Source organism: Trachymyrmex cornetzi, unplaced genomic scaffold, assembly GCF_001594075.2.
Source record: "Trachymyrmex cornetzi isolate Tcor2-1 unplaced genomic scaffold, Tcor1.1 scaffold156, whole genome shotgun sequence".
NCBI lineage: Eukaryota > Metazoa > Arthropoda > Insecta > Hymenoptera > Formicidae > Trachymyrmex > Trachymyrmex cornetzi.
Genome location: NW_017296157.1, coordinates 1,759,105 through 1,783,535, shown reverse-complemented (window position 1 = coordinate 1,783,535; position 24,431 = coordinate 1,759,105). Strand labels below are relative to the sequence as shown.

General features: G+C 31.0%; 1 protein-coding gene across 2 annotated transcripts in view; it reads left to right on the top strand.

Annotated features, from left to right (window-relative positions):
* The first annotated feature begins 214 nt into the window (after window positions 1-214).
* Gbs-70E (Glycogen binding subunit 70E) overlaps window positions 215-24,431 on the top strand; it is a 34,637-nt gene continuing 10,420 nt past the window's right edge. For both annotated transcript variants that reach the window (XM_018503322.1, XM_018503323.1), the window contains exons 1-2: window positions 215-899; window positions 21,669-21,911. In XM_018503322.1, coding sequence (XP_018358824.1) covers window positions 21,675-21,911 — 237 coding nt within the window. In that variant the 5' untranslated portion in view covers window positions 215-899; window positions 21,669-21,674. The remainder of the gene's footprint in view (window positions 900-21,668; window positions 21,912-24,431) is intronic.

Below are 24,431 nucleotides of genomic sequence, written 5' to 3'. Positions count from 1 at the left end.
GCGGCATTAGCGGCAAGCGGCTGCAGCGCAGGAATGCACACGAAACACGCGGCACGCGCGCAGCTCCGAATGCTCCGATTCGCGTACGTGTCGCGATCACGTGAACGTCACGCAAAGTGGACGGGCGCGCATGCGCGGCACTCGCAGCCGCGCCGGCCGGTGCCGGTGTTCGCGGCCGCGCGTTCAAATCGCGCGTTCAAACGCGTGTCGAACGTGGTGTAACGTGGAACGGTACCGCGCGCGATCATCGGCGCGCCGGCCGAACCGAGGGGTTGCATTCTCTTTCTCCTCTCTTTTTCTTTCTTTTTCTGTCCCTCTCTCTCTCTCTCTCTCTCTCTCTGTCCCTCTCCTTCTCTCCTTCGCGTGCGTATGATATCGCGGGTTTCTCGCGACTTCTTCGAGAAACGTCCGATTGTCGTGGTACAGCGACGCGACGGTGAGATAAGACCACCTCTGTTGGTCGTGCGCGTCGGAGTCGGTAATAGATAGGCGTGCGATCCGCTACACTGCGGTCATTATCACGTGAAGAGGAGAAACTGTTCAATCGTTCCCCGCTGATCCTCTAAACTAAACGCGACTGACGTTTTTTTTTTTACACAAGGACTCTTCCGTTCGTTATACCCCGTGCAATTCTCAATCGTGATGCTATCCAACTAATTCGCGATGCCACATATGATTATATGAAGAAATTGTTTCTTCTGGAAAGCATACGTAACTGCAATTGACAATTTGATCCTGACGTTCCACGGAGTAAGAAGATTAAACAAGAAGATACCGCGTGAAGAAAAGGACAAAAAGGACGTTGGTAGCGTCGAGAAAGAGAAGTGAAGAGCCCGTGAGAGTTATTTAAATCCGCTCCTCGTCACGTCTGAGGAGTCTGTCGTTACTGCGAGAAATTAGTAAGTAACATGTTCTTCACTCACAGTTTTCTATCGTTCATTGACATTCCGCGCGTGGGTGATTTAAATCTGCAAACTTCCGCGGTAATAATAATGTCCGGTTCGCCAATATGCACTTTTTATTAATTTTGAATTTAAGTTCAATAATTAGTTAATAATTAATTTAAAAAAAAGTTTCCTAGCATGTTTTCTTATTTAATTGAATACAGAGTTCTATTTAAAATTATATTACGTAAGGTAGCTTTTTCTTTTATTGTTTTATTTATTTCTTAATTATCTTTTTAGATACGTTTAAGAATAGTTTAATTTTAGACTCATGGCAAACTTATCTTTAAATCACTTGGCAAATAATTAATAGCTTGAATTGTGCTCCTCTCTCTCTCTCTCTCTCTCTCTCTCTCTCTCTCTCTCTCTCTCTTCCTCTCGTTTGTTTCTAGTTCTAATTTGTTTCTAACTCTAGTTTATTTATTATTTTTTGCCACATTATGACATTATATGATATAATTCTTACATATAATGCCATTTAAATTAAATTTACTAAACGTGTCAAATATATACAATATATAAATAAAAAAGCAAAATAGTCACACGTAGGATATTGTTAGCGAAAGTCATATGTTTAAAATTCAATCCAAAACTAATAATAAACATAAACGTTTCGGCCAAGATGCGACTATCTTCAGTATATAAAACATAAAATAATGATATAATATCATTTAACGTTATATATTAGGAAATTTCAATAACTCGTAATTAATATTAAAAAATTTATTAATAATACATAATTAATTAATTATGCAATTAATTGCAAGCAACGTTCATAATTTACTTTCGCAAATAAATTGTGACATTTAAAAAGATAGACTTTTACTGAAATTGGCAATTTTTTGTTCTCAATTTTTAGTGCAGATATGATAATGTTAACTTTTATATTTATTCACACAATACACACACACCTACACAAAACACACATTTCTGTTATTTACTATATGTATTACGTTATTTAACTCTTGGGAAAATTTATTTTTAACGAAGTTAAAGTTTTTAAAAGTAATTAAAAGTTTACTTAAAAAATTTTGAGGTAATTTAAAGTGTGTAAAAGGTTAAGCCAAAATAACCTAAAATTTTAAAAGTTTTTAAAGATAACTTCAATACAATGTAATTAGTACAGCGCGTTAGAGAGTTTCTTTGAGTTATTCTTAAATAAGTTTTAAAATTATCTTAAAAAGAAAAGTTTAAAGTGGTCAAATTTACCTTTATTTCTTAGATTTTCTCTACAGTAAATTTTAAATATTTTTTTTAATTTTCTAAAGTAATTTATTATTTTCCCAAGGGAATATTTATTACATAATTTATATATTTAATTTTATCTACAATACTAACTAAAATAGTTTTTGTATCTTGGCACATGAGATATATTCATGAAATTTTCCTTTATACATTATCGTGCTTGGCACTTGACGAAAATATACGTGTAATAATATAATATTGAAGCCGGTATTATTATGATAAGTTTGGATTTTTTTCAATAATATGTCGACATGAAAATAATTCTTTAATTCATGTCAAAATAAAAATTGTGATTGTAGAGTGAAATGCGATTTTCTGTGCTTATGTAACATAAAGAATCTTAATGATATACATAATAAATTTATCTTACCGAAATTACGTTAATAATTTCGAACATACATTGCAAGCGCGTGATGCAGTAGTCGCAGACGCATTGAACAGACGTGCTGTTCGGAAACCATGTCTGCAACAAGTCTGGACATTCTCCTTGCAGCCGGGAGTTGCTTGTAGCCGTGTATTTCGTCTCGCGAATATCCGTAACTTGTAAACATCTATATCTGAAAGGCATTTATTTACATTCATCACTTCATTGTTAACTTTATGATTTGATTCTGACGACATGAATACAAATAAGTATAACAAAGGTTAATTACGTTACAAGATAGAATTACATTTTTATTACTCGCGATTCAGACAAATAATTTGTTATTTCAGAACAAATTTGATTTCTTGAAAAACAGATTTGCGAGAATATGTTTCTATAAAGATTTAATTTTAATTAAAGCTTTACATTTAGCAAATTTACTCTCTAAAATCTTTGAAGTGTAATTTTAAAGAGTGTAATTCTAAAGAATGACAAAGGGTGATAATTGAGCCAATGTAGTGTTGAAAAAGAGTGGCTTAATTATTAATTTTTAGGATTTAGATTCCACTGCAAAAATTTTAGAGAGTAAATCTGGAAAAAGCTCTCAATAAAGATTTGATTTTTTTCACCACATGCTAGATTTTAACAAAAACTTTATTCAAAAGTGATAAAAAAGTTACGTTCATCATACGTGAGAATAATCGCGATGCAAAATAATTCAGATTAAATTCAAATTCTTTATGAATCACAGATGTTTTCCCGATAATAGAAAGTATCGAGAAAAAATCCGTTTGTGATGGTCTATAAAGAACTTTTGTTGCTTGCTTATCAGTATCTTTTCTATCGTATTTCCGGAAAAAAATATTGATATAATTGTGTTCCAATCCAGGAACTTCTCATACATTTTATCGTGAACCAGCGAAAAGTTTTAATCAGAAGATTAGAATTGGAAAAGATAATATCTAAATATAAACTGACACATTACAAGTAAATTAGGAAAAAACTATCAATAGAGATTTTATTTTTTTCATTACGTGCTAGATTTTAACAAAAATTTTATCTATGCCCGATTTCTTCACTTCCAGATAAGTTGCGGATAACCTTATCCAGGAGATATCTCCATTGTATTCTGGGAGACATCTCTTGAATAAAGTTATCTAGAGGTAAAGAAATTAGGCACTAGGATGATAAAATCTTCCTGATAGTGGAAACTATCGAGAACAAATCTCTTTGTTATGGTCTATAAATGAACTCTTGTTCCTTTCTTATCAGTATCTTTCTTATCATATTTCCAGCAAAAAAAAATCGATATAATTGTGACATTAACCAGGAACTTGTTCACATATTTTATCATGAAATTAGCGAAAAATTCTATTTAGAAAGATTAGAATTGTGTGGAACAAAAGATAATATCTAAACCTTAACACATCAAGTAATATGTAACTTGTAACTATTTTATACGCGATTTCGAAGTTCATTTACAGCGGGCCGAGGAAAACGAGTTTACCACATGTATTATCGCTTCCTGAAGGGGATTCTTTGTTTACAAACAAAACCCAAGATAACTTCCTCAAGTGACAAGTCGCGCAATTTACGCATATGTTATATATTATGTCATATCATTATCAAATTAGCCCGTCAATGTCAACCAAGTCTATGTTTACTATTGTTGCGAATGCGTCGATGCGCATTAGCAATACATACATAATTATAGAAATTTTATTTTGCAACTAATCAGCAAGCTGTATCAGACAATTAATTTGAATGGATGATAAAATTTTGTGTAATTGATTAAAATATTTGGCTATTTGGTTAGTGTCAAAAATATATGAGTGATTCAAATGAAGACATCTTGTCCCACTTTGTTTTATTTCTTTATATAATGTTAATAATTAATTATTTTATTAATTAAACGTTCAATAATAAAATAATAAAACAAAATAGTCTTTTAATGAATGGATAGAGCTTGAGAAATTATTCCTGAAAATTTCTTGTATCAAATCTTTTCAGAGGAATGGGTGTCTCGAATATAGGTTCGCCCAGATATTTTCTCGAAACCAGCTCGGCGGCTTCCTGAACGACATTCACGCGTCGTGTGTAGTCGTGCGTTTCGTGCTCACACAAAAGCCGACATTTTTACCGGTTAATCGACCCTCGAACACACCTACGTGATATTCTAGCATGGAGCAAAGTACTATTATAGTTTCCGGGGAAAGTCCAAAGCCGAGTCTCGCGACCTTTCCGATTAGGGGTGCTTGAGTGACCGGAGATATCCCGCGAAAAAGCAAAGAAAAATTCTTTGCTTTCTCACAGATGGACTAGACATTCAAGTAAAGCAAAAGGAATCTGGATTTACGCGAATCTATCGTGCAGGAATAAATATGTTTTGTATCTCGTAGTAAACATACGTAAATGTGCTCCATCTCTTATGTAAGCATATCAATGCGTGCATTAATGAGCAAACTACGATATTACTGAGAAAGTGGAGGAAAGAAAGTTTAGGCGCGACATAACGAATAGGGTAACTCCGGTATATACGCCGCGCCTATCAAAAACTTAATTTATTAAGTATTATTTACTATGTTTAAAATAAACGAACTATATCAGTAAAAACTTTGTACTGTCTACTACTATGAAAAAAATATTAGAAATCCGAAATATTTAGTTTTCGTATTAAAAAATAAACTTTTTGAAATCTTGCATTTTTGCTATATATATTATAGATAATGGGTGGGATATATGGCAAAAATGCAAGGGTTTCAACAAACTAAACAAAGAATACGAAAGCAAAGCACATGTATTTTGCTATACAACATGCTTTATTATTCCTCTACACGTATGTATTACGAAATAACCACTAGGTCTTTTACACGCCTTACAATAATCATTTTATGTAGATTATAATTTATGATGATGCTATTTGTTACACACACAGCGACAAATCGATTCAACTCACAATAATTTCATTAATATTAACAGTAAGAAGCTGAAATTATAACTCAATACTAATATAACATAAAGACATGTAACAGAGTAGTTGCGAGAAAATTACTCCTACTCCTTCTATTTTTTCTGACTTCCGCGGCGTAAATCCCAGCGCGGCGTATATACCGGAGTTACCCTAATGAATAAATTGATATCTTATCTGCGTCTATCAAATCATCTACTAATTTCGTCATTTATTTTTCTCTTAATTATATTATCATGACTTATAATATTATCACGAATGTTCAAATATTATAAACTATTATTATGTCTGAACTATTACATGTCTGAATATTTCTTCAAAATTTGAGCACAATACTCTTATTAATTTAAAAATTATTTAATTTTTTTGTTTGTCTTGATTCTTATGTAAAATGTGTAGTATTTACTTGTAAAAATAAGAAAATAGCATTATATTTAAATGGAATTTTTTTCATATACCAATGAAACTCTAATAAATATTCATGAAATAGTTTGTTTGAATCCACTTTTTTAAAAGTTATTTATCTAAAATAAAACTACAGCAAAACATGACTAATTGCATAAGCCATTAAAAGTCAAATCATTTATTTTGCTTTTTGTGATTAATTTTAGAGTGTATTTCCCAAATTATCTGAGTCATGTTGGTTATTTTGGTTGATTTTTTTACTGATATTTTTTTAGTAAATATTTCATAGCCAAAACATCTATAAAGAAAAAAGTAAACTTGAAACCACGTGATTCTCGAATGATATTACATCAGATATCACGGTAGAAGTTAAGACGCGTGACACACTGTTTAATTAAATAGATGTGAATGTAACTTTGATACTTGAGATACTTATATTGATTTCTCTGCCACTCCTTTTACAGACTGTGTGTAAAAATGTTTTCTTTATCATATATTGTAAGATGTATTAATATATTATTAAATTAAATTAAATTAAATTAGTACATGTAGTATATATATCAATTAATTTATATTTAATTATTAGATGATAATTTATTTGCTTTTCTGATATTTATCTTGTTAAAATGAGCAATTTGTAAAATATTTTACTTTTCATTTATTTAAGAAGTTTATATTAATTAATATAAAGGCAAAAGGGATTATTGAACATTAAACTACTAAATTTAGACATTTCTGCTGAGGAATGTTCGGTTTCCCACCCGGGTGTTCTACGGGTGTCATATCATCCTTATTTAACGTTCGATAAAAAACAAGGAATGATACCTGGGTGGGAATCGAAACATAGCTCTGTATAGATCTATATCGCATAATGGAACAAAAAATACCCTGTGAAAAAATTTTTAACAAAATAATATTTCTATGTTTCTGTTCGAAGAGTAAGTCAATGTGCTTCTGGTGCTACTTTATACGCATATTTAACGATAACTGGTGTATGTAAAACGACCATATCTCACGGTCTAACGTATCGTGGTTTTGGCGACGAGTTAAACTTTGTTCGGTAAAATTCCGTAATCGGCCATTTCATGAGGGCGTTAGAGCCAAGTAAGAAGGAGAAAGAGAGAGCTGAGAATATGTGTATATCGGTTATCATTACTGCTTCGAACCAGAATACCGGGGGCGATAAGGCCGAGAGGGTTCGACCTCAACGGCGCCTCCATTCGAATGAAAAATGAAAAGGAAAAAAAATGAGGGGAAATATTGCTATGCTGGGTACAATATACGAAGTCGTCCGATTCCGAAAGTACCAGATATGGTTCGTCGGACGCTTATACAAGATCTCTCTCACGTGTTCGTCGCGTGGATGTCTGATGGCATGTAGCAGCGATTTGAAATTATAATAGAACATTCCTATCGATAATTCCGTTTACAGCCACATGTAAACTTAAATGTTGTTCTCGATCTCCATATCAAGTTTCGAAAGTACCAGATATGGTTCGTCGAACGTCGCTTATACAAGATCTCTCTCACGTGTTTGTCGCGTGGATGTCTGATGGCATGCAGCAGCGATTCGAAATTATTATAGAACATTTCTATCGATAGTTTTGTTTACAGCCACATGTAAACTTAATTAAATGTTATTCTCGATCTCCATATCGAGATTACAAATGCAACTTTACACGAATTTTTTGTATTATTAACTGTATATGCATATACAATTAAAACCCTACAACTTTTATATGAAATATTTTTTCTGAAAACGTTTCATTTTCGAGATAATCGATAATGTATCGATAAAAATGAAACATTTTGTATATTTAGTCGCAAGTGCAAATTAAAGCACTAAAAATAAAAACTGGATAAACGAAATTTCAGAAAAAGATTCAATTAAGTGTAATTAATAATTATAGTAATAATAGCAATAATTATATGGTTGCGCTAGCGAACGTTCGATTTTTCGAACACTCGCTAGCAGATCAAAGTCTCAAGAAGAAACATCAATTGTAAAATACTAAAACATTTAATTCATATAGGAGGTAAAATATTAAGGAATAGATCAGAATATGCTTGTCTCCTGATAATCTCCGAGCTATTTTTAGTATCACGCACTCTCCGTTCGACCAGGTCTCGAATTTGAATGAAGCTACTCGAATTCCATCGACCGGTCCTTCTGCTCTCTACCAGGCCGGTTTATGCTCGTTTCATGTGACATGCATATGAAATGAGAAAACAAGTTGAAGAACGTCTTCTCTCCGTTCGTTCATTTCACTCTTTATGGTCGACAACTACTTTTTACATTCAAAAGTGCATTTCAGCAGCTGACACTTGTAACATTGTATTCGTACAAGGGTAAATTCAGAATTATTTAGAATTCGTAATCAAGATTGTGATCTATTGTGCGTTGCTAAGTAGACTCATCGATTCATTGGTACATCATATGATTAGATATCGGATTTTTATGCAGATATTTTTGCAGACATGCATAAAATATGCAAATTTGCACAAATATGAAAATATGCACAAATAAATATGTATTTTTGAATGCTTCTTTAATGAGGCAAATTTCTATTTTTATGTTACTTTCCAATCTAAAAAGGAATGAAATTGCATAAGAATCCGATGTCTAGTGATTGAACATGATATTACAAGTACAAATAAAAATTTTGCGACAAATATTAAAGTTCCTCGTGATCTTGTCATCTATTCAGTTAATGAGAAAGTAATATAACAGACTTTCAAAAAATGTAGATTGTATTAATTGAGGTTATATTCTTTATATAATAAAGCTCCAATCTTTGTATAGAGAGAATTCCTATAATTTATATTTATAAATATTTTTTTCAGTTTTCCTTTTATTATTATTTGCTGAACACTCGGTTAGTATTGATAACATAATTTAACGCCGATGTATAAATGACATTACAATTTATGCTAGGAGATTGGAAACTAATGTCGATATATTTAGCATTATTTGCCTTTGTAATAAATGAAAGAAATAAATTTGCATAAAATTAGAGAGTCGTTAGAAAAGTATTAAGTTTAAAAAATACACAAAATATTTTTTCTGGTATTTTATCGATAGGCTTCTAATAATTAAGAATAATTAAAACATAAATTGAGATCAAACGGCAACGATTTGAAATTATAGAAAACGTCAAATGTGCAAAGAGAGAAAAAAACTTGAAAATTTGGTTATAAGTTTCTACATGACTTTGTAAATCTTAAAATTCACTCTATTATTACAACTCGTTTGAAAGATTTTATAAAAAGTGGGTTTTCAAGTAACAACATTAGAGTGTCTGAAAATTTAAAGTAGTAAAGAATAGCGATTCAGGGTTATCCGGTACAGTGTTTACATTCTTGTACCATCTTGGCTATTCTTCAATGCACCGAGTAATATGATATCGAGATTATCGTAGGTCAGACGCGCACAAAGGTTTTGGCATCATTATTTTGGCATCATTTGTCTCTTCTTTCAGATAACGCTAATTCTTTTGTAACTTTTACTTACGCGGATCAACAATTATAATTAGAATGCGATACTAGATATAATATCAACCAAGTTATTTTGAATGAAAGAACATAATTAACTAATTGTAAGCTAACCCCATTAATTACTCATTTCCCTTCAAATTTAATCTCATTCATGAAATTAATTATCAAAAACTCGATTACTTAGTTATATAAAGAAATATATTAGTATTTTATTTACTATAGTTATTATTTTTATATCATATTTTCTGCTAAGCATCATTATTATTTTATGAAGCATTATAAAAATATTTTTTTATGTGAAAGTTTAAAATTTACACTTATAATGGAAAATAAAATTTTTGCTACATAAATTTCGCAAAATTCTTTTAATATACTGGTTCTTTTTATTATACATTTTGTATAGCGAAGAAATTAAAGTTGTTTTGGATAAATTTCGCGGAATCTATAACGCATCCACGCGAACGATCGCATTTCCATTCACGATCCGTCTTTATTTTTGCCAACTGATTCATGCGACTAAACAGGCGCGCTGAACTATTTGTGGAATTGTTCATGAGAAGCGAAATTGACGTAGCTGCCGTTTGTTAACTCATGTGACAATACATCCTCCTCGTCAACCGCGTCGAAACATTTCGAAACATTGTCTCTAACAACGTCATTAAAAACGTCATTCGCCTTCTCAATCATGCAAGTGCATATTTAACACTATCAGTAAAAACGCTCACTGCCTTTTTTTCCTCAACGATAAAGAATGTGTGCCTTGAGCGGCGAGAGGTAATTCTGATTGGTTCAAGAGGCATGTATCAGGCAATATCGCACATTGCGGACTGACAAACAAAAGTCACGCTATACTGGCAAAATCGTCAAAACCGATATCAATGTGTATTTTCGCACTGCACGTGCGATTAAATTTTTTTGTTTGATTTGAAGATATGTTGCCAGATCATAATACAGTAAAATATAAGGCGATTTTGTTCTACGATGATAACTTATATTGCAATCCATTTATAAATCTTCCTAGAAAATAAAATATTGGTGTACATATAATTACATAGAATTATTAATGACTTAAATATATAGCTGAAACATATAGTTTATGTTAAATAAATTGTTGTGATTCAATATTTATGTTATTGAGACAATTCTTGGAATTGAAGAAAGATGAGGAATAAGTTGAACCTCGATTAAGAGTTAACCGTGAGTTGTGAAACTAGGCCTAAGTAGATAACTATTTTATTGCACATTGCAATTTGCGCATTGATTCCTGCGCCGCGACTCCCATTGTCCCTATTACTTACTCATTGTTCTTTATTAAATTGACGGAAATTTATTTAATAATATTAGCCTCAGAATTATTATTTATCTCGATCTTTCATAAACATAAAGTGCATTTGCAACTTTAAATTGTTTGTAACTAGAGAAATGATCTGGCAGATTTATTAAACGACAATCGAATTACCGCAAATCGAACGATGAATACATAAATTACATTTCTTGCATATTTATTATAACAAATATATCTTTTATTTCTTTTATTCTTTGTATGTTTTATTTTATTATTTATTTAATATAAAACTTTATAATGATGATATAAAATGTAAGTTTTGCAGTGTAAGAACAGTATAATCAATAAATGATTGTGCTTGATGACATTGGGTCAGTTATTATCGATTACTTATATATGTAACAACCGTAAAAATAACGGAAACGTGATCAATTAATCAAATAAATCGTAGATTAGACAATGTTTATAAGAAAAGGTTATAAGAAGCACAACCAATCTTGGACAACTTCTTCTACGTGTTTGACACCTCCTGCCCGCTATTCTATTATCTCTATGACACTAATTCCTCCAAGTCAAATAGCCTCTTATCATTTTTTGAAAGTTAAATACCAACGACTGATAGCGACGACCGATTAACAAAACGTCTATCGTGCAAGTTTTTCCGGAGTTGCGCATATAATATAATAATACTATCGTTACACTCGTCGTTAACGATATTTATCTGGGAAGAACCGCGAGATCGGTGACACGTCGCGACGCGCTAAGGAGGTTGTAAGGAGAATGCAATATGTTAAGAATTGCTTGAAATTTGGAACATAGCTTTATCTATAAAGCACGCTTTTATGTAAATTTTTTCAGATTTTTTGATTAGCTTATTTTTCTGTAAATCAATAACAAAATTCTGGATTTTATAATAGACTATCTCTCTTTCTCTTATAGGAGACTCGATTCTATGTATCTGTTTTCAATAAATATTAATATTTGAAATGTTAAGAATCGAATAAATTTATGTTTAATATATAAAGTATAGCATATTAAAAATATATTTAAAGATTAAAACAACTTTTACCACTCAGTTTATTAACAACAGTAAAAAATATAACCAAAGATGTGATACTTCTGCACATCAAACTGTTTGATGGAGAAAATGTGGCAACGTTGTTTCATCATTGCGAATCAAGAATATTCTATTAGTTGAGTAGTGCCGTCAAAGTCACACTACAAATGCTTCTAAGAATTTGATTTACTAATCACAGAAAAAAATTTTTACTAAATTACTGATTTGTCAAAGAACGCTTCAAAACCTTTATAGCATCACGTTAACCTTATCTACCCGTCAGACATTGCAGTCAGACATTGCAGTTTGCAGTGTTACCAACTTCGATTTTTCAGTTTTACACCGTTGCTAAATCATTTCTTGAGCTAAAAATATTCATTGTTCTAAAAAATATATGCTTATCTTTGAAACTTTTACACAAATAAACACTAATATTTTTTGCATTTTAATTGCATTATAATTCATATTTCTTTAAATTTTAGCTATTTATTTCTTCAAATTTTAATGTTCAAATGTTGGCTACACTCCATATTTCTTTTGTATTAAAGCATTTCCCTCTCACTACCCGCCTCAGCCTTACAACTTCCTTAAGAGAAGCGCCGACAACGATTTTTTTTCTAAGAAGTGATTGGTACCGCGCGCTGATGATCCATTATATATTCCATTTGCAACTTCTTTGTCCCTTTGTCTACCCCCTATTGGGGTACATCATCGACGACGTGTCACCGATCTCGAGGTTTTTCCCAGATAAATATCGTTACCGACGCTTCTAACCTTAAAAGAAAGAACTGTGAGAACGCAGTATGATTTCATCATCAACCCTTCATTGACGGCGCTTTATTTAGCAGCCTGAACATCGATGATGTGTCACCGATCTCGTAGACAAAATATCTTATACGCGTTGTAGTACCGCGATGCATTTTGGGACGGGCAGGGCGGCGGCTACGATCCGAAATGCATTTTGGGGTGGGCGCGGGGTCCACGGCGACGGTGGCGGTGGCGGCGGCCTTCCCAATGATACACGGTGTCACAACATGGCGGCATGTATCATTGGCTGCGTTCAGCAGAGAAAGCAGCTTTGCAACTGTTGTAAAAGTCTTTAATACGATTGGTTCTTGCTTTTGGTTCCTTATAGATCTAAACGTATAAACCAATCATATTGATGAATTTTACAATAGTTTCAAAGCTGCTTTCTCTGCTGAACGCAGCCATTGATATCGGTAAACACGGCTAGCGCCGGGACTTCCCCGCGTTTTCTCCCTCCTTGCCCGCGCCTATGAGTATCCCCCGCGCCCCGCACCCTCCTCTAGTTCCGTTAGCTTAAAAAAGGCCTAGTATTACTATTTATTATCGTTACATATATATAAAAATAACTAAATTTATAATTTTATAGATTGTATGATAGTCTATATTTAAATTTAAAAAATTTACAATTATGAATTTAAAAATTAAAAATAAAATTAGGAATTAAAAATTAAAATAGAGTTGAAAAAGATTAGAATAGCAATATATTCAAATTATTACAATATATTATTGCAATATATTTCAAATTTTTGTTATCATAAAATATTGAAGTTATTACACGAAGTTGTTTTAATCTTTCCGAATTCAATAAATAATTATTAATTAATACTTGTTTTAGATTTAGTTACTTTGTTTATTTATTAATATACATGTGTAAGTACTTTTATGTGATTATTATTACATATAATAAATACATATAATATTAGAGTTTTTAGGAAATGTAAATGAGTGAAAATTCACACACACGCACGCGCGCACGCACGCACGCATACATAATATTGTTACAATATGTATATATACATGTATACATGTATAATGTTAGATACAATATTATATTATATTTTTTTAAAAATTATTATACATGTGTATTATATAATTAAAATCTTTTTCGTTTAAAACTAACGTTTAAAGCTAACGGTTAAAGATTAAATTTGCTCCTTCTTTAAAAAAAAAACACTAAATCATAAAAACTCATTGTGACTAACATATGCGCATCTTTACTTAAAAATGAGTATCTTATCGATTAAAGTATCTTATCAATTGCGTTACGTAATTTATCCTAATCTTATAGATCCGTATTCCTTATTTCTCAAATGAAACCAATATCATGTTTACTGTTTTGAGTGATTGTCTATACTTACTAAATTAGACATGTTATAAATAGCATATATTTTTATTCATTCATAAAAATTTCATTCATCGTATTTTCGTAGCTTAAAATATTACTTAAAAATATTAATATTTTTCCATGACTTCCGCAATTAGTAAAACAAATAAAATGCAACATTGGTAAAACGTGTTTTAAACAGTTTAAAACATATTTAATTGATGTTTTTAATATATTTTAAATATGTTTTTTATAGTTTTACTGTTTAAAGCATATTCAAAGCATTAAAAATCTATTTAAGAAAAAAGATAATATGTTTTATTTAAAAATAAAAATAACATTAGTCTTTACCAACCCTGATAAAATGCATGTCATTATTTCGTTTTATTTTTACAAAATATCCTCGACATACATATACAGGATGTCCCAGAAATAGGTGGTCAAATTTTAGTATCGTATTCTACTAAATATGAAAAAAGGTATGTATACATGTATACATTAATCCGGAAATTCTTCTTTTTAAAGATGTAAACACTTTTAGTTTATCTCAAAAGTTTACATAAACAGATATCACACAAAGTAAATATTGTAATAGAGCAAGTGATATTGTCATCGAAAGCAGCTTGTCAAAGTAACTCAGTCACTATTTAAACATTGTATAGTTAAAATAGTGTTACCAAAATGATTTATTCCAATATCGAGTGGACAGATATTCATTTCATGTATAGACGAGCTAACGAAAATTACAAAGAAGCTCAGCGTATTATAAAACACGAGGAAATCATTTTCAGCAGTTTCTTTGAGTAAGTTACAAATCTTTAAAATATTCTGTCACAAATAAGAAATGTTTATGTTTTAAAAAATAAGAATTTCTTGTATGTTTATATGACCTTTTTTCATCCAGGGACAGTAGAATACGATACTAAAGTTTGGCCATCTATTTCTGAGACACCTTGTATAAGTATGCAAATGTTGTATTATATATTTCTCGACATCTTTTTAAAAAAACGTATTTCGTAAGATTATTTGCTATTACTTTTTTAAGTTTTAACGTTAAATATCCAATGATTAATTATTAATGTTTATTATTACTTTAATATTAAATGTCGTAATTTAGTTATAAATCAAAATTCAAATAAGAGGCAATAAATCACTACGCCAGTTATTAGAGGCGAAAATAATATATTATAAAAAGAATACAAAAAGACGTATCGGTCTCAAATTTGCGTTGGCTCGAAAAACATTAGAATGAATTGTATTTAATAGCGGCTTTATAATTTTTATTTTTTATTATTTAATTTAACTTTGCGTTTGTAACTTGCCTTATTTGAACTGAAGATGGTCTAATTTGAGACCGAAACGTCTTTTTGTATTCTTTTTATAATATATTATTTTCGCCTCTAATATCTGGCGTAGTGGTTTATTGCCTCTTATTTGAATTTTGTTTCAATATCAACCACATTTTGACCTAATTTTGTTAGTTATAAATCTAATAAAAAATATATTGTTAAAATTAAGTAACAAATTTTCATGTATAGAGTTTTCTGAATCTTTTTTTTTTTAATGTTAATTATTACGTATTTTTAATTATTATGTATTAATTATTATGTAGTTAATTATTATGTATTAATCCATCTAGTTTTCTCTCTTTCTCTTTCTTTTCCTCTTATTCTCTCCTTCCCCTCCCCTCTCTCTCTCTCTCTCTCGCCCTCTCTCTCTCTCTCTCTCTCTCTCTCTCTCTTTCTTGTAGATTTCTTACTAAAATAAATTAATATCAAATAGTAAGAAGAGTATATTTAATAACTTGTTAGTTTACGTCATCAATGTTGGGTTCCATGCTTAATAATTTACCTGTTCATCATGCAATGTTACGTTCTACTGACAACAAATGATTCAACTCCAGAGCTTTATGTAGTCACCACATGGCGCCAATACGGGAATGCATTAATGAACAAATCACAAAGTGACCGTCAATATCTCTGGTCATGACCCTGGGATTACAGTGCACTTTAAATTATGATTAATTGACATAACGAATTTCAATACACGCAGTATCTTTATTATTTATTAAAAATATTTACTGTCCAATAAATCTTCGTTATCTGTCTCGTAGTTTCTTATTGTCGTAAAAATTAATAAATCATAAACTATACATATGCATGTTATATACGTGTATTACAACTAAAAATTTACAGTTATGCAAAATATAAAAAGAAATAAGGAATATACTTTATATTTAAAAAGTGCTATTAATATATTATAAATATATTATTAAAATATTTGACAAAGAGAGAGAGAGAGAGAGAGAGAGAGAGAGAGAGAGAGAGAGAGACAAAGGAACACTAAAAGTCCAGAAGCATTTTGTTCTAGCTAGCTTTTAATTATTCATTCTTTGAATTTACTTTTTAAAGCCGCTTATGAGTTGGCAAGTTTCGTGACCCCTACGCGGGGTTAAGGTTTTCTATTTCAAGCAATTCGCAATTGGTCTGAGAGTCTCACCGTCACTTGTCTTCTTCCCGCTCTTGATGCTATCCGCAAGTTTATATCTACCTTAAAGAGTGTGGACAATTGGACCCGATCCAAGGCCGTGTTTCACGACGATCTAAATTTGGCTGCGAGATTGTCCGAAATAGTTTGACTGCGTAATATTCCTCACCGAATCATCTTACCAGTCGTTCTCCAATGAAAAAGGGCACTGTCCAATTGTGATTTTACACTGTACCGCATTCAAATATTTTCGACAAATATTAGAAAAGTTTTTCGTGCATAAATTTTGAAAGGATTAAATTATATTCACAATTTTTATTTTGTATATTTTAATGAAAAATAACGCAATATATATCAGTAAAAAAATTAACCATTTCTCAATTATCAAGAACAAAAAAGTTTTATATATAATCTAATATATTCCAATAACGAGATTAAAATATTTATAAAAGTACAGATAAATGTGACATAAACGTAAGATGACCCAAGAGCATTCTTATCCATGCAAATAATAATGCAATTTATGGAGGACAAAAGAGATAAATGCGTCTGACATATTTGACTTATTAAAAAGTGCTGTTGATATTAACCTAACCATCTTATCTTTGTAAAAATAAATTATTATACGTGTTATATACATACATATATATATATATACATATATAACGTCGATGTCACATTAGGTAAACGTATTATAGAATTATTATATAATAAAATAGTGATCAATGAAAATTATGAATTCTTACAATAAGTATCAGCATATGATTATTATCATAATTATCAATTATTTATTTTGTCATTATTAGTGAAAATTATTTACAGATAAAACATTTATTTAATATATAAAAAACGCTTATTAATATTATAAAAATTATGAATTATAGAGTGTGGTATCATCAACATATCAATTGAAATGCAGAAAAATGCGCTTTCACAACTGTGATCGCGCCTATCGAACTTGCAATGCACATATCGGACATTCGCTGCAATCGTGTCGCGTATTCCTTTTTATGTTCTTACATGTGTAAACAAAAGAAGCCAAGCGATAAACTGCCGTTGACACGTGTATGACCGTTTCTTTCTGCCGTTCGTGCTACCAACAGCAGAAAGCATCGTTGGTGATTGTTGATAACCATCAATTTCCGGAACAAATACATACATCTATATATACATAGATAAATAACAAATATGTACATATATAAATACAGGGTGTCCCACGTAACTGTGATCATGATTTTTCCCGCACTTCTGATAATCTGTCAAAAATATTATTTGGAATAAAAATTAATTAGTTTTTAATAGGCTACACACATTGCAATGTTAAGTAAAAAATCTTTTTTAGGTAAAAAGTCAAGTTTATTGATCTTACACTAAATTTAATTATCTAAAGGTAGCAGTCATCTAAAGGTTATAGTATAGCAAATAATTGAATTCGTCTTGAAATCAGATACAATATTATAAAGTCAAAAATGCATAGTGCTATTAAAAAAAATTAAGGTGACTTTGATTTTTTACCTAAAAAAGAATTTAAAAAAAATTTTTAATATTGCAATTTGCAGCCGATTAAAAACCGAGTAATTTTTATTCAAAACAATTTTTGTCATCGAAAGTGTCGGAAAAATCGTAATCACAGTTACATGGGACACCCTGTATATATATGTGCGTGCGTGCGTGCGTGTGTGTGTGCGTGCGTGTATTATATGTAATGACATCATAAATTATTAGATATTTTTAAAAAAAATTTATAAAGCAGTATGCAATTTATTGCTTATTGCGTTACAAATGTTCATACTCCGTAATATTCTAAAGACGCAGAAACATCTCAATAAACATCATCTATCGTTCGTTATATAACATTTACCTAACTGTTTATGACAATTAATGGATGACGGCCCGACTTGATCATTACTTCGATGAAAGATTTTTTTATCTCCTTGCGTTTGTGATAAAAATATCGTAGATGTATTTATCACGTTAGAGCATACAACGTGCATCTCGGAAGAACGCGATAGATCCGTGAATAGAGATGTAACGAGGCGCGTCTCATCGAGAATCAAGTCTGTGAGTTTAAAGCCTCTGAGTTTAAAGCCATTCTGTGATCTCTTCGAGAACGGTAAAAATACCGTCGCCGAATATATCGTGCTCGAGGCACGCGGCAGTATACCTGAAGAGAACATTGCAACGCGCCGGTCAGTCGTCGAACTGATGAATAGGAAGTGCAATGAGGCGTATCAAGACTTATTGTTCGCGAACGTACGATAATCACGGGACTGACAGGGCTCTCTGTGAAATAAATCTTTATTATTAATTACAAAAAAATTTTAGTAATATTAGACAAAAAATAAAATGATTTCAGTTTTTAGTAACGTACTTGTTGATGCTATTGCGTGAAAATAATTGTAATCTTAATCAATGTTTACAAGAAAATTATTGTGCAAACAAATATCTTTCTATCACTTTTTGATATTACTTTCTCGCTTGTAAATAAAAATGATTAATTGCATCACAAATCGTTATTTCATCTTATTATATTTTTCGCCGATTTTTGACGATACATGTTGTTGGTTAGATAAACCAGATTATAATGACTTCGGAAAATTACAGCAAAATGATAATAAGAGTCATAGTAAGAAATGATAAGATTCTTTGTACATATCGTTAGACCAAACAATCTGCTCTCGCTAAATCGTTGTTAAATGAAACAGACTGAGAATGACATCATGACCTCGACCCTCACTTATTTAGATTTAGATCAATTTCGTCAATCGTACAATACCTAAGTTTTTAAAACGAGTTTTGTCTGTGTGGTATCTATAAATAATATAACTATAGTTATAGTAACTATAGTAGCTATAGTAGCTATAGTTACTATAGTAACTAGTTTCCAATTATTAATTTAATTAAATGTCTAGTTTAAGTTTTATCTTAGAGAATCCTCATTCTAGATATTTAATAAATCGTTCTAATCGTCCTATAAGATTAAACTTATCCGAATTAAAGTAATAATTTTTTATACTTTGGTTACTTAATATATTATAACTATATTATTAATGTATTGTATCAATATATTATAACTACATTACATTACATTTCTGCATGTTATATACTTTTAAATGTGTTTTCAAATGTATAAGCATGAAGAACACGTAGCATATATTTAAATGTTAAACTTAATAAGCGGAAATGCATAGCCACTAAATGCAGACACAAATCATTACGTTCCAACTACATAGTTATCCTGACTTGGTAGCCGAACTTGATTGATTTTTAGTATCAAGTAAGCACCTTTCTTGCTTTGCTGGCAGAAACGAACATTATGTCACTCGTACAAATGTTTAGAGAAACACTTAATTCTGTTATCATTATTATAGTAACCTGTTGCAAACTAATTATTTTATGTCTAAACTAATTTTACAAACATGTTTTATTTGATTTAAATTATTTAAAAAATAACGACGCACTGAAATCTAAAATTGAGCCCACGCGATTCATGGTCTGCCGATTCTCTGCGTTGCCGTTCGGTTTCGGTCTGGTACCTACTGTACATACATGCGTGTCGCGTCTCGGACCCGGTTCACCCGGAACCGGTCTCCAGAAAAGGAAGAGCCGTTCGCTGGTTCGTCGCGCCTGGGAGTCATAATTCTACTCCGCGAGTAACTTGATTATGCATACATGTAGTGCATATTTGCGCCAATACATAAATCAATGTAAAAAAAATTATATACACAGATACGTATAAATTTTAGCGAGTTCTAAGCACAATTTTTATCCTCAATTAGCTCGAGAATCTACACAAATTGCACTACATTACAATAACTTTGTACTCAGCAAAATAAAGATAATGTACGCTTTCCATTTGATAACACAAGTGTCGTTCTGTTATTCACTGAATGTCAAGAAAAATAACTTGTGTCGACTTGTGTCACCAAATGAAAAGCACCAGTTTTCTTTGTAAAATATGATCTGAGCTCATACAGGAATATATACATAAATTAAATATTACCTAATGAAAAATTATACGAGAAATATATCCAATATTTTAAATAAGATCATCTGTACCGTTGTACATAATACGACATATTTCTATTATTTAGTATATTATATATTATTTAATAGAAATATTAGAAAAGTTCTTAAAATTATTTTGACAAGTTGTGTTCTCCATCGAATGCTTGTTAAGAAGAAATCTATGATTTCATTACACCCTATATATTATTTTTATCTAAAACTCATTAATAAGATGTAATAAATCTTGCTTATGTTACCGGATTATGATAACCTTTAATCACTTGTACCGTTCACTTTCGTGCTATCGTACCGTATTAGAACAAAAATGTATATACATACATAATACATAAAATAGATCATTTTACAAGATACCGTAATACACTTGAATAAAGTTGTGATTGGCGGCGTCGTATTTGGCCACGTTTGACAAAGCAGATAATTATTGATAATTTTCCTCAAATACATTAATGTAAGTTATACGCGCTTTTTTATCATAAATTCTTAAGGCAAAAAAGAATTTTTCTTGATAATATACATATAAAAATTCGATTATTTTCGTCACTGCAAAGAATGCGATTAGTAAATCGATGGTATATAGATTAACTGTCACGCGCGTCGGCAACTAATTGGCATTCGGTCGATATAGCTATAATAAATATTTTTAATGGTTTTGAGATCTATACAGATCCACGTGATCCGGAGATGATTCGAATGGTTGATGAAATTTTTGGCAGCTGAAAGACGTTCCTGACATCTTTGAATGCTATATCGTTCGTAGATTTCGCCCACGACGTGGCGAAAATTAATGTTAATGGTGTCTCGACGTCAATAAATTTCAGGCGCCAGACTGCCAATGAAGAGACTGTTAAGCATAATGTTTCCAGTCTTGTCCGATTTTTCGTTGTGTAATTCTTAGCGGTTGTCGCTTCTGCCATAACTTTACAGTTATATTCCTGAAAGAATAAGTAGGAAGTGTACGGAAAAGAGATTGCCGACACAAATTATACGCTTAATTCCATCAGTGGCTTAGAAAACACAAAATAAATTGTAATATGCAAAATATGCCATAAATATAGACACTTTATATTTTTATATAACTTAAATATCTAATTTTACATAAAATTTACATTTTGAAACTTTCCTCGAATTTAATACTTTAAAGGCCCTATAAAAGCAGAGTGCACTTTATATTCTAAGAATAATATTTATTTTACTAATATCAGTATGGTTTGGCTATATATAACAATGGCAATAAAAAGCGAACCTCTTTTTTTTGCAGGTCTAAATGTGTTCGATAGCGATGCCTGCTGAATTGATTTTACACAGCCCCCCGGTGTACAGTTCCCTGCTGTACAGCCCCTTGGTGGTCACGGCGCCCACGATCACCAGCCGATCAGTGCCACCTAGAATCAGACCGTGCCTCTCTACGGGATCCTTGCCCCTGGACTCATTGCGAAACAACGATGGAAAACAAAAGAAACGGGTGGTGTTCGCTGATGATCGCGGCCGACCCCTCACACAGGTATTTTTACAATTTTCTCCTTATTTTTATCGAAATCAGATATGTGTGGCGCGAGATCGGTCTTCTTCTTTAGTATAGATAAATTTAATTACTCATACATTACACTTGTAGAATGATGTCTCACTTCTTTTATTATTATAATTCCTTTTTTAGCGCTTTGTTATAGCTTTATTAACGTTTTGTTAGCGCTGTGTGCTACTTGGCATTCGCAAAGTAGATATGCGTCTAGTTTACTTTCGAGAAGCAAATAACGAGATAAGCAAAGCCAATACCACCAATGGAGAGTTAAATACCGTACTTTTGAATTATGAATTTTGTTTAAAGTTGTTTTTACTGAAGTAGTGTGGTAACAATTTGGCTAGAGGCCTACGAATAACGCATTTAACATGTGCGTCGGTAGTCACCAGCTTTTTGACAATTTAGATATCATATACATATATACTGATAAAATGTATTACGTGTGAACTGGATTTTTGTCAAAAATAAGTGCTAAGAGGCACATAATTTAAATGCCTTTGTTAAAAGTGATTCGAAAGGAAGCATTCCAAGTGGTATGTACATTTGCCATTTTCTAATCTGCACTCAGCTATAATTGGGCATGTGCAGTAGACAGTATTGCACATGCGCAGTTGTGGTTAATTATAGGTTAAAAAAGGATAAAAATATTATACTACTTAAAATGTTCTTTATTAGATCGCGAAACTAGCGCTAACGCTCGTTGCTTTAGTATTATACCTTTTTAAAAAAAGATAAAAAAGGCTCTAAGATCTTATGTTCATCGAATAAACTTAAATATGACAAAACCTAGATGATACGTTATTGAAAAAAAACTGGTGTACCAAATTAAAAATTATAACCTAAGTGGTACTATCTTTACTTTATATATATATATATATACTATCTTTGTTATTTGCTTAATTCTAATGACACGTATCATTTGTATAAAAAATTTGATATCAACAACAGGCACCAGGTTAAAGTTTATCAAATTAAAAAGTAAAACCTAAGTGTGGTACATAATATTTACTTAACTCTAATGATATGTATCATGTATATAAAAAATTTGATATCAATAACAGATGCCAAGTTAAATTCTATCACATTTATTATTTACTTAACTCCAATGATATCTATTATTTATATAAAAGATTTGATATCAACAATGGGCACCAAGTTATTAAATTCTACTACGTTTAATTATTTACTTAACTCTAATAATATCTATTATAAAACTCAAATAGTATTGTATTGTCTTTGTTATTCATTTAATTATAAATGACATATATCATTTGTATAAAAAATTTGACATCAATAACAGGCGCCAGATTAAATTCTATCAAATTAAAAGTAAAACTCAAGTGGTACTATCTTTTTATTATTTACTTAACTTTAATGATATGTATCATGTGTATAAAAGATTTGATATTTCACATCAACAACTGGTGCCAAGTTAAATTCCACAAAATTTTATATCATTCGTATAAAAGATTTGATACCAACAATGGCACAAAGTTGAATCCTATAAAATTTTTATGAAGTTAAATTCTACCAAATTAAAAAGTTAAACCCAAGTAATACTATCTTTAAAAACCCAAGTGGTATTATCCTTATTATTTATTTAATTCTAATGATATGTATCATTTGTATGAAAAAAACCCAAGTAGTGCTACCTTTAAAAATCCAGGTATAATACTATCTTTATTAAGTTAAATTCGGCCAAATTAAAAAATAAATCCAAGTAGTACTATCTTTAATCTTTATATATACGATGAAACCTAAATATAAATCTTTGTATTCCTATTGAAGAATCTTAATTCTTGTTCCAATTCAAATGGTTTAATTCTTCTTAAAAATAATAATTATTATATTACAATCCATTCTTGATAAAAAGACCACTTTTTTTTTTAACTGGCCAGTGGTCAAAACTGGTTTTAACCAGTCAAAATTGATTTTAACCGATCAAAATCACTAGTTAAAATGTATTTTTGCTCTTTAAGAATTTTTAACGACTTTTTATTGTTGCAAGCTCGCTAGATGTTGCCTAATGTACTTCGATAGTTTCCACTGTTTCCGGCCTTAATTTTTTTTTCTTCCTACCTCTCTAATTAGCAAGTTAGATAGAGGATATCAAAAACCATTATCGAAGAAATGAAACGTACATTTTTTTCTGGTCGATGATGTTAATGATAACAATGACGACGTTTCTTAAAATCAGAGATTCAGAGATTTGCATCGTAATATCTCCGCTCGTAGGACACGTAGAAAAAAAATAAAGGCACTTTTATTATACAAGCCGAGTGATAGCTATCAATTGAGCGTATATAGAAAAAGTTGATTAGTTCAGCCGTTATTGCGATCCGATAATTCCAATCCTCCACAACTCGCCGGCTCGAGTAAAGGAGCACGGCAGTGTCGCTGTGCTTAGCTTAGCGTCGAGACACTATATGCCAAAATATTTAATAGAATTATCAAATTAAATAATTAAATTACTATTATTAAATTAGTAACTTAAGACCACAG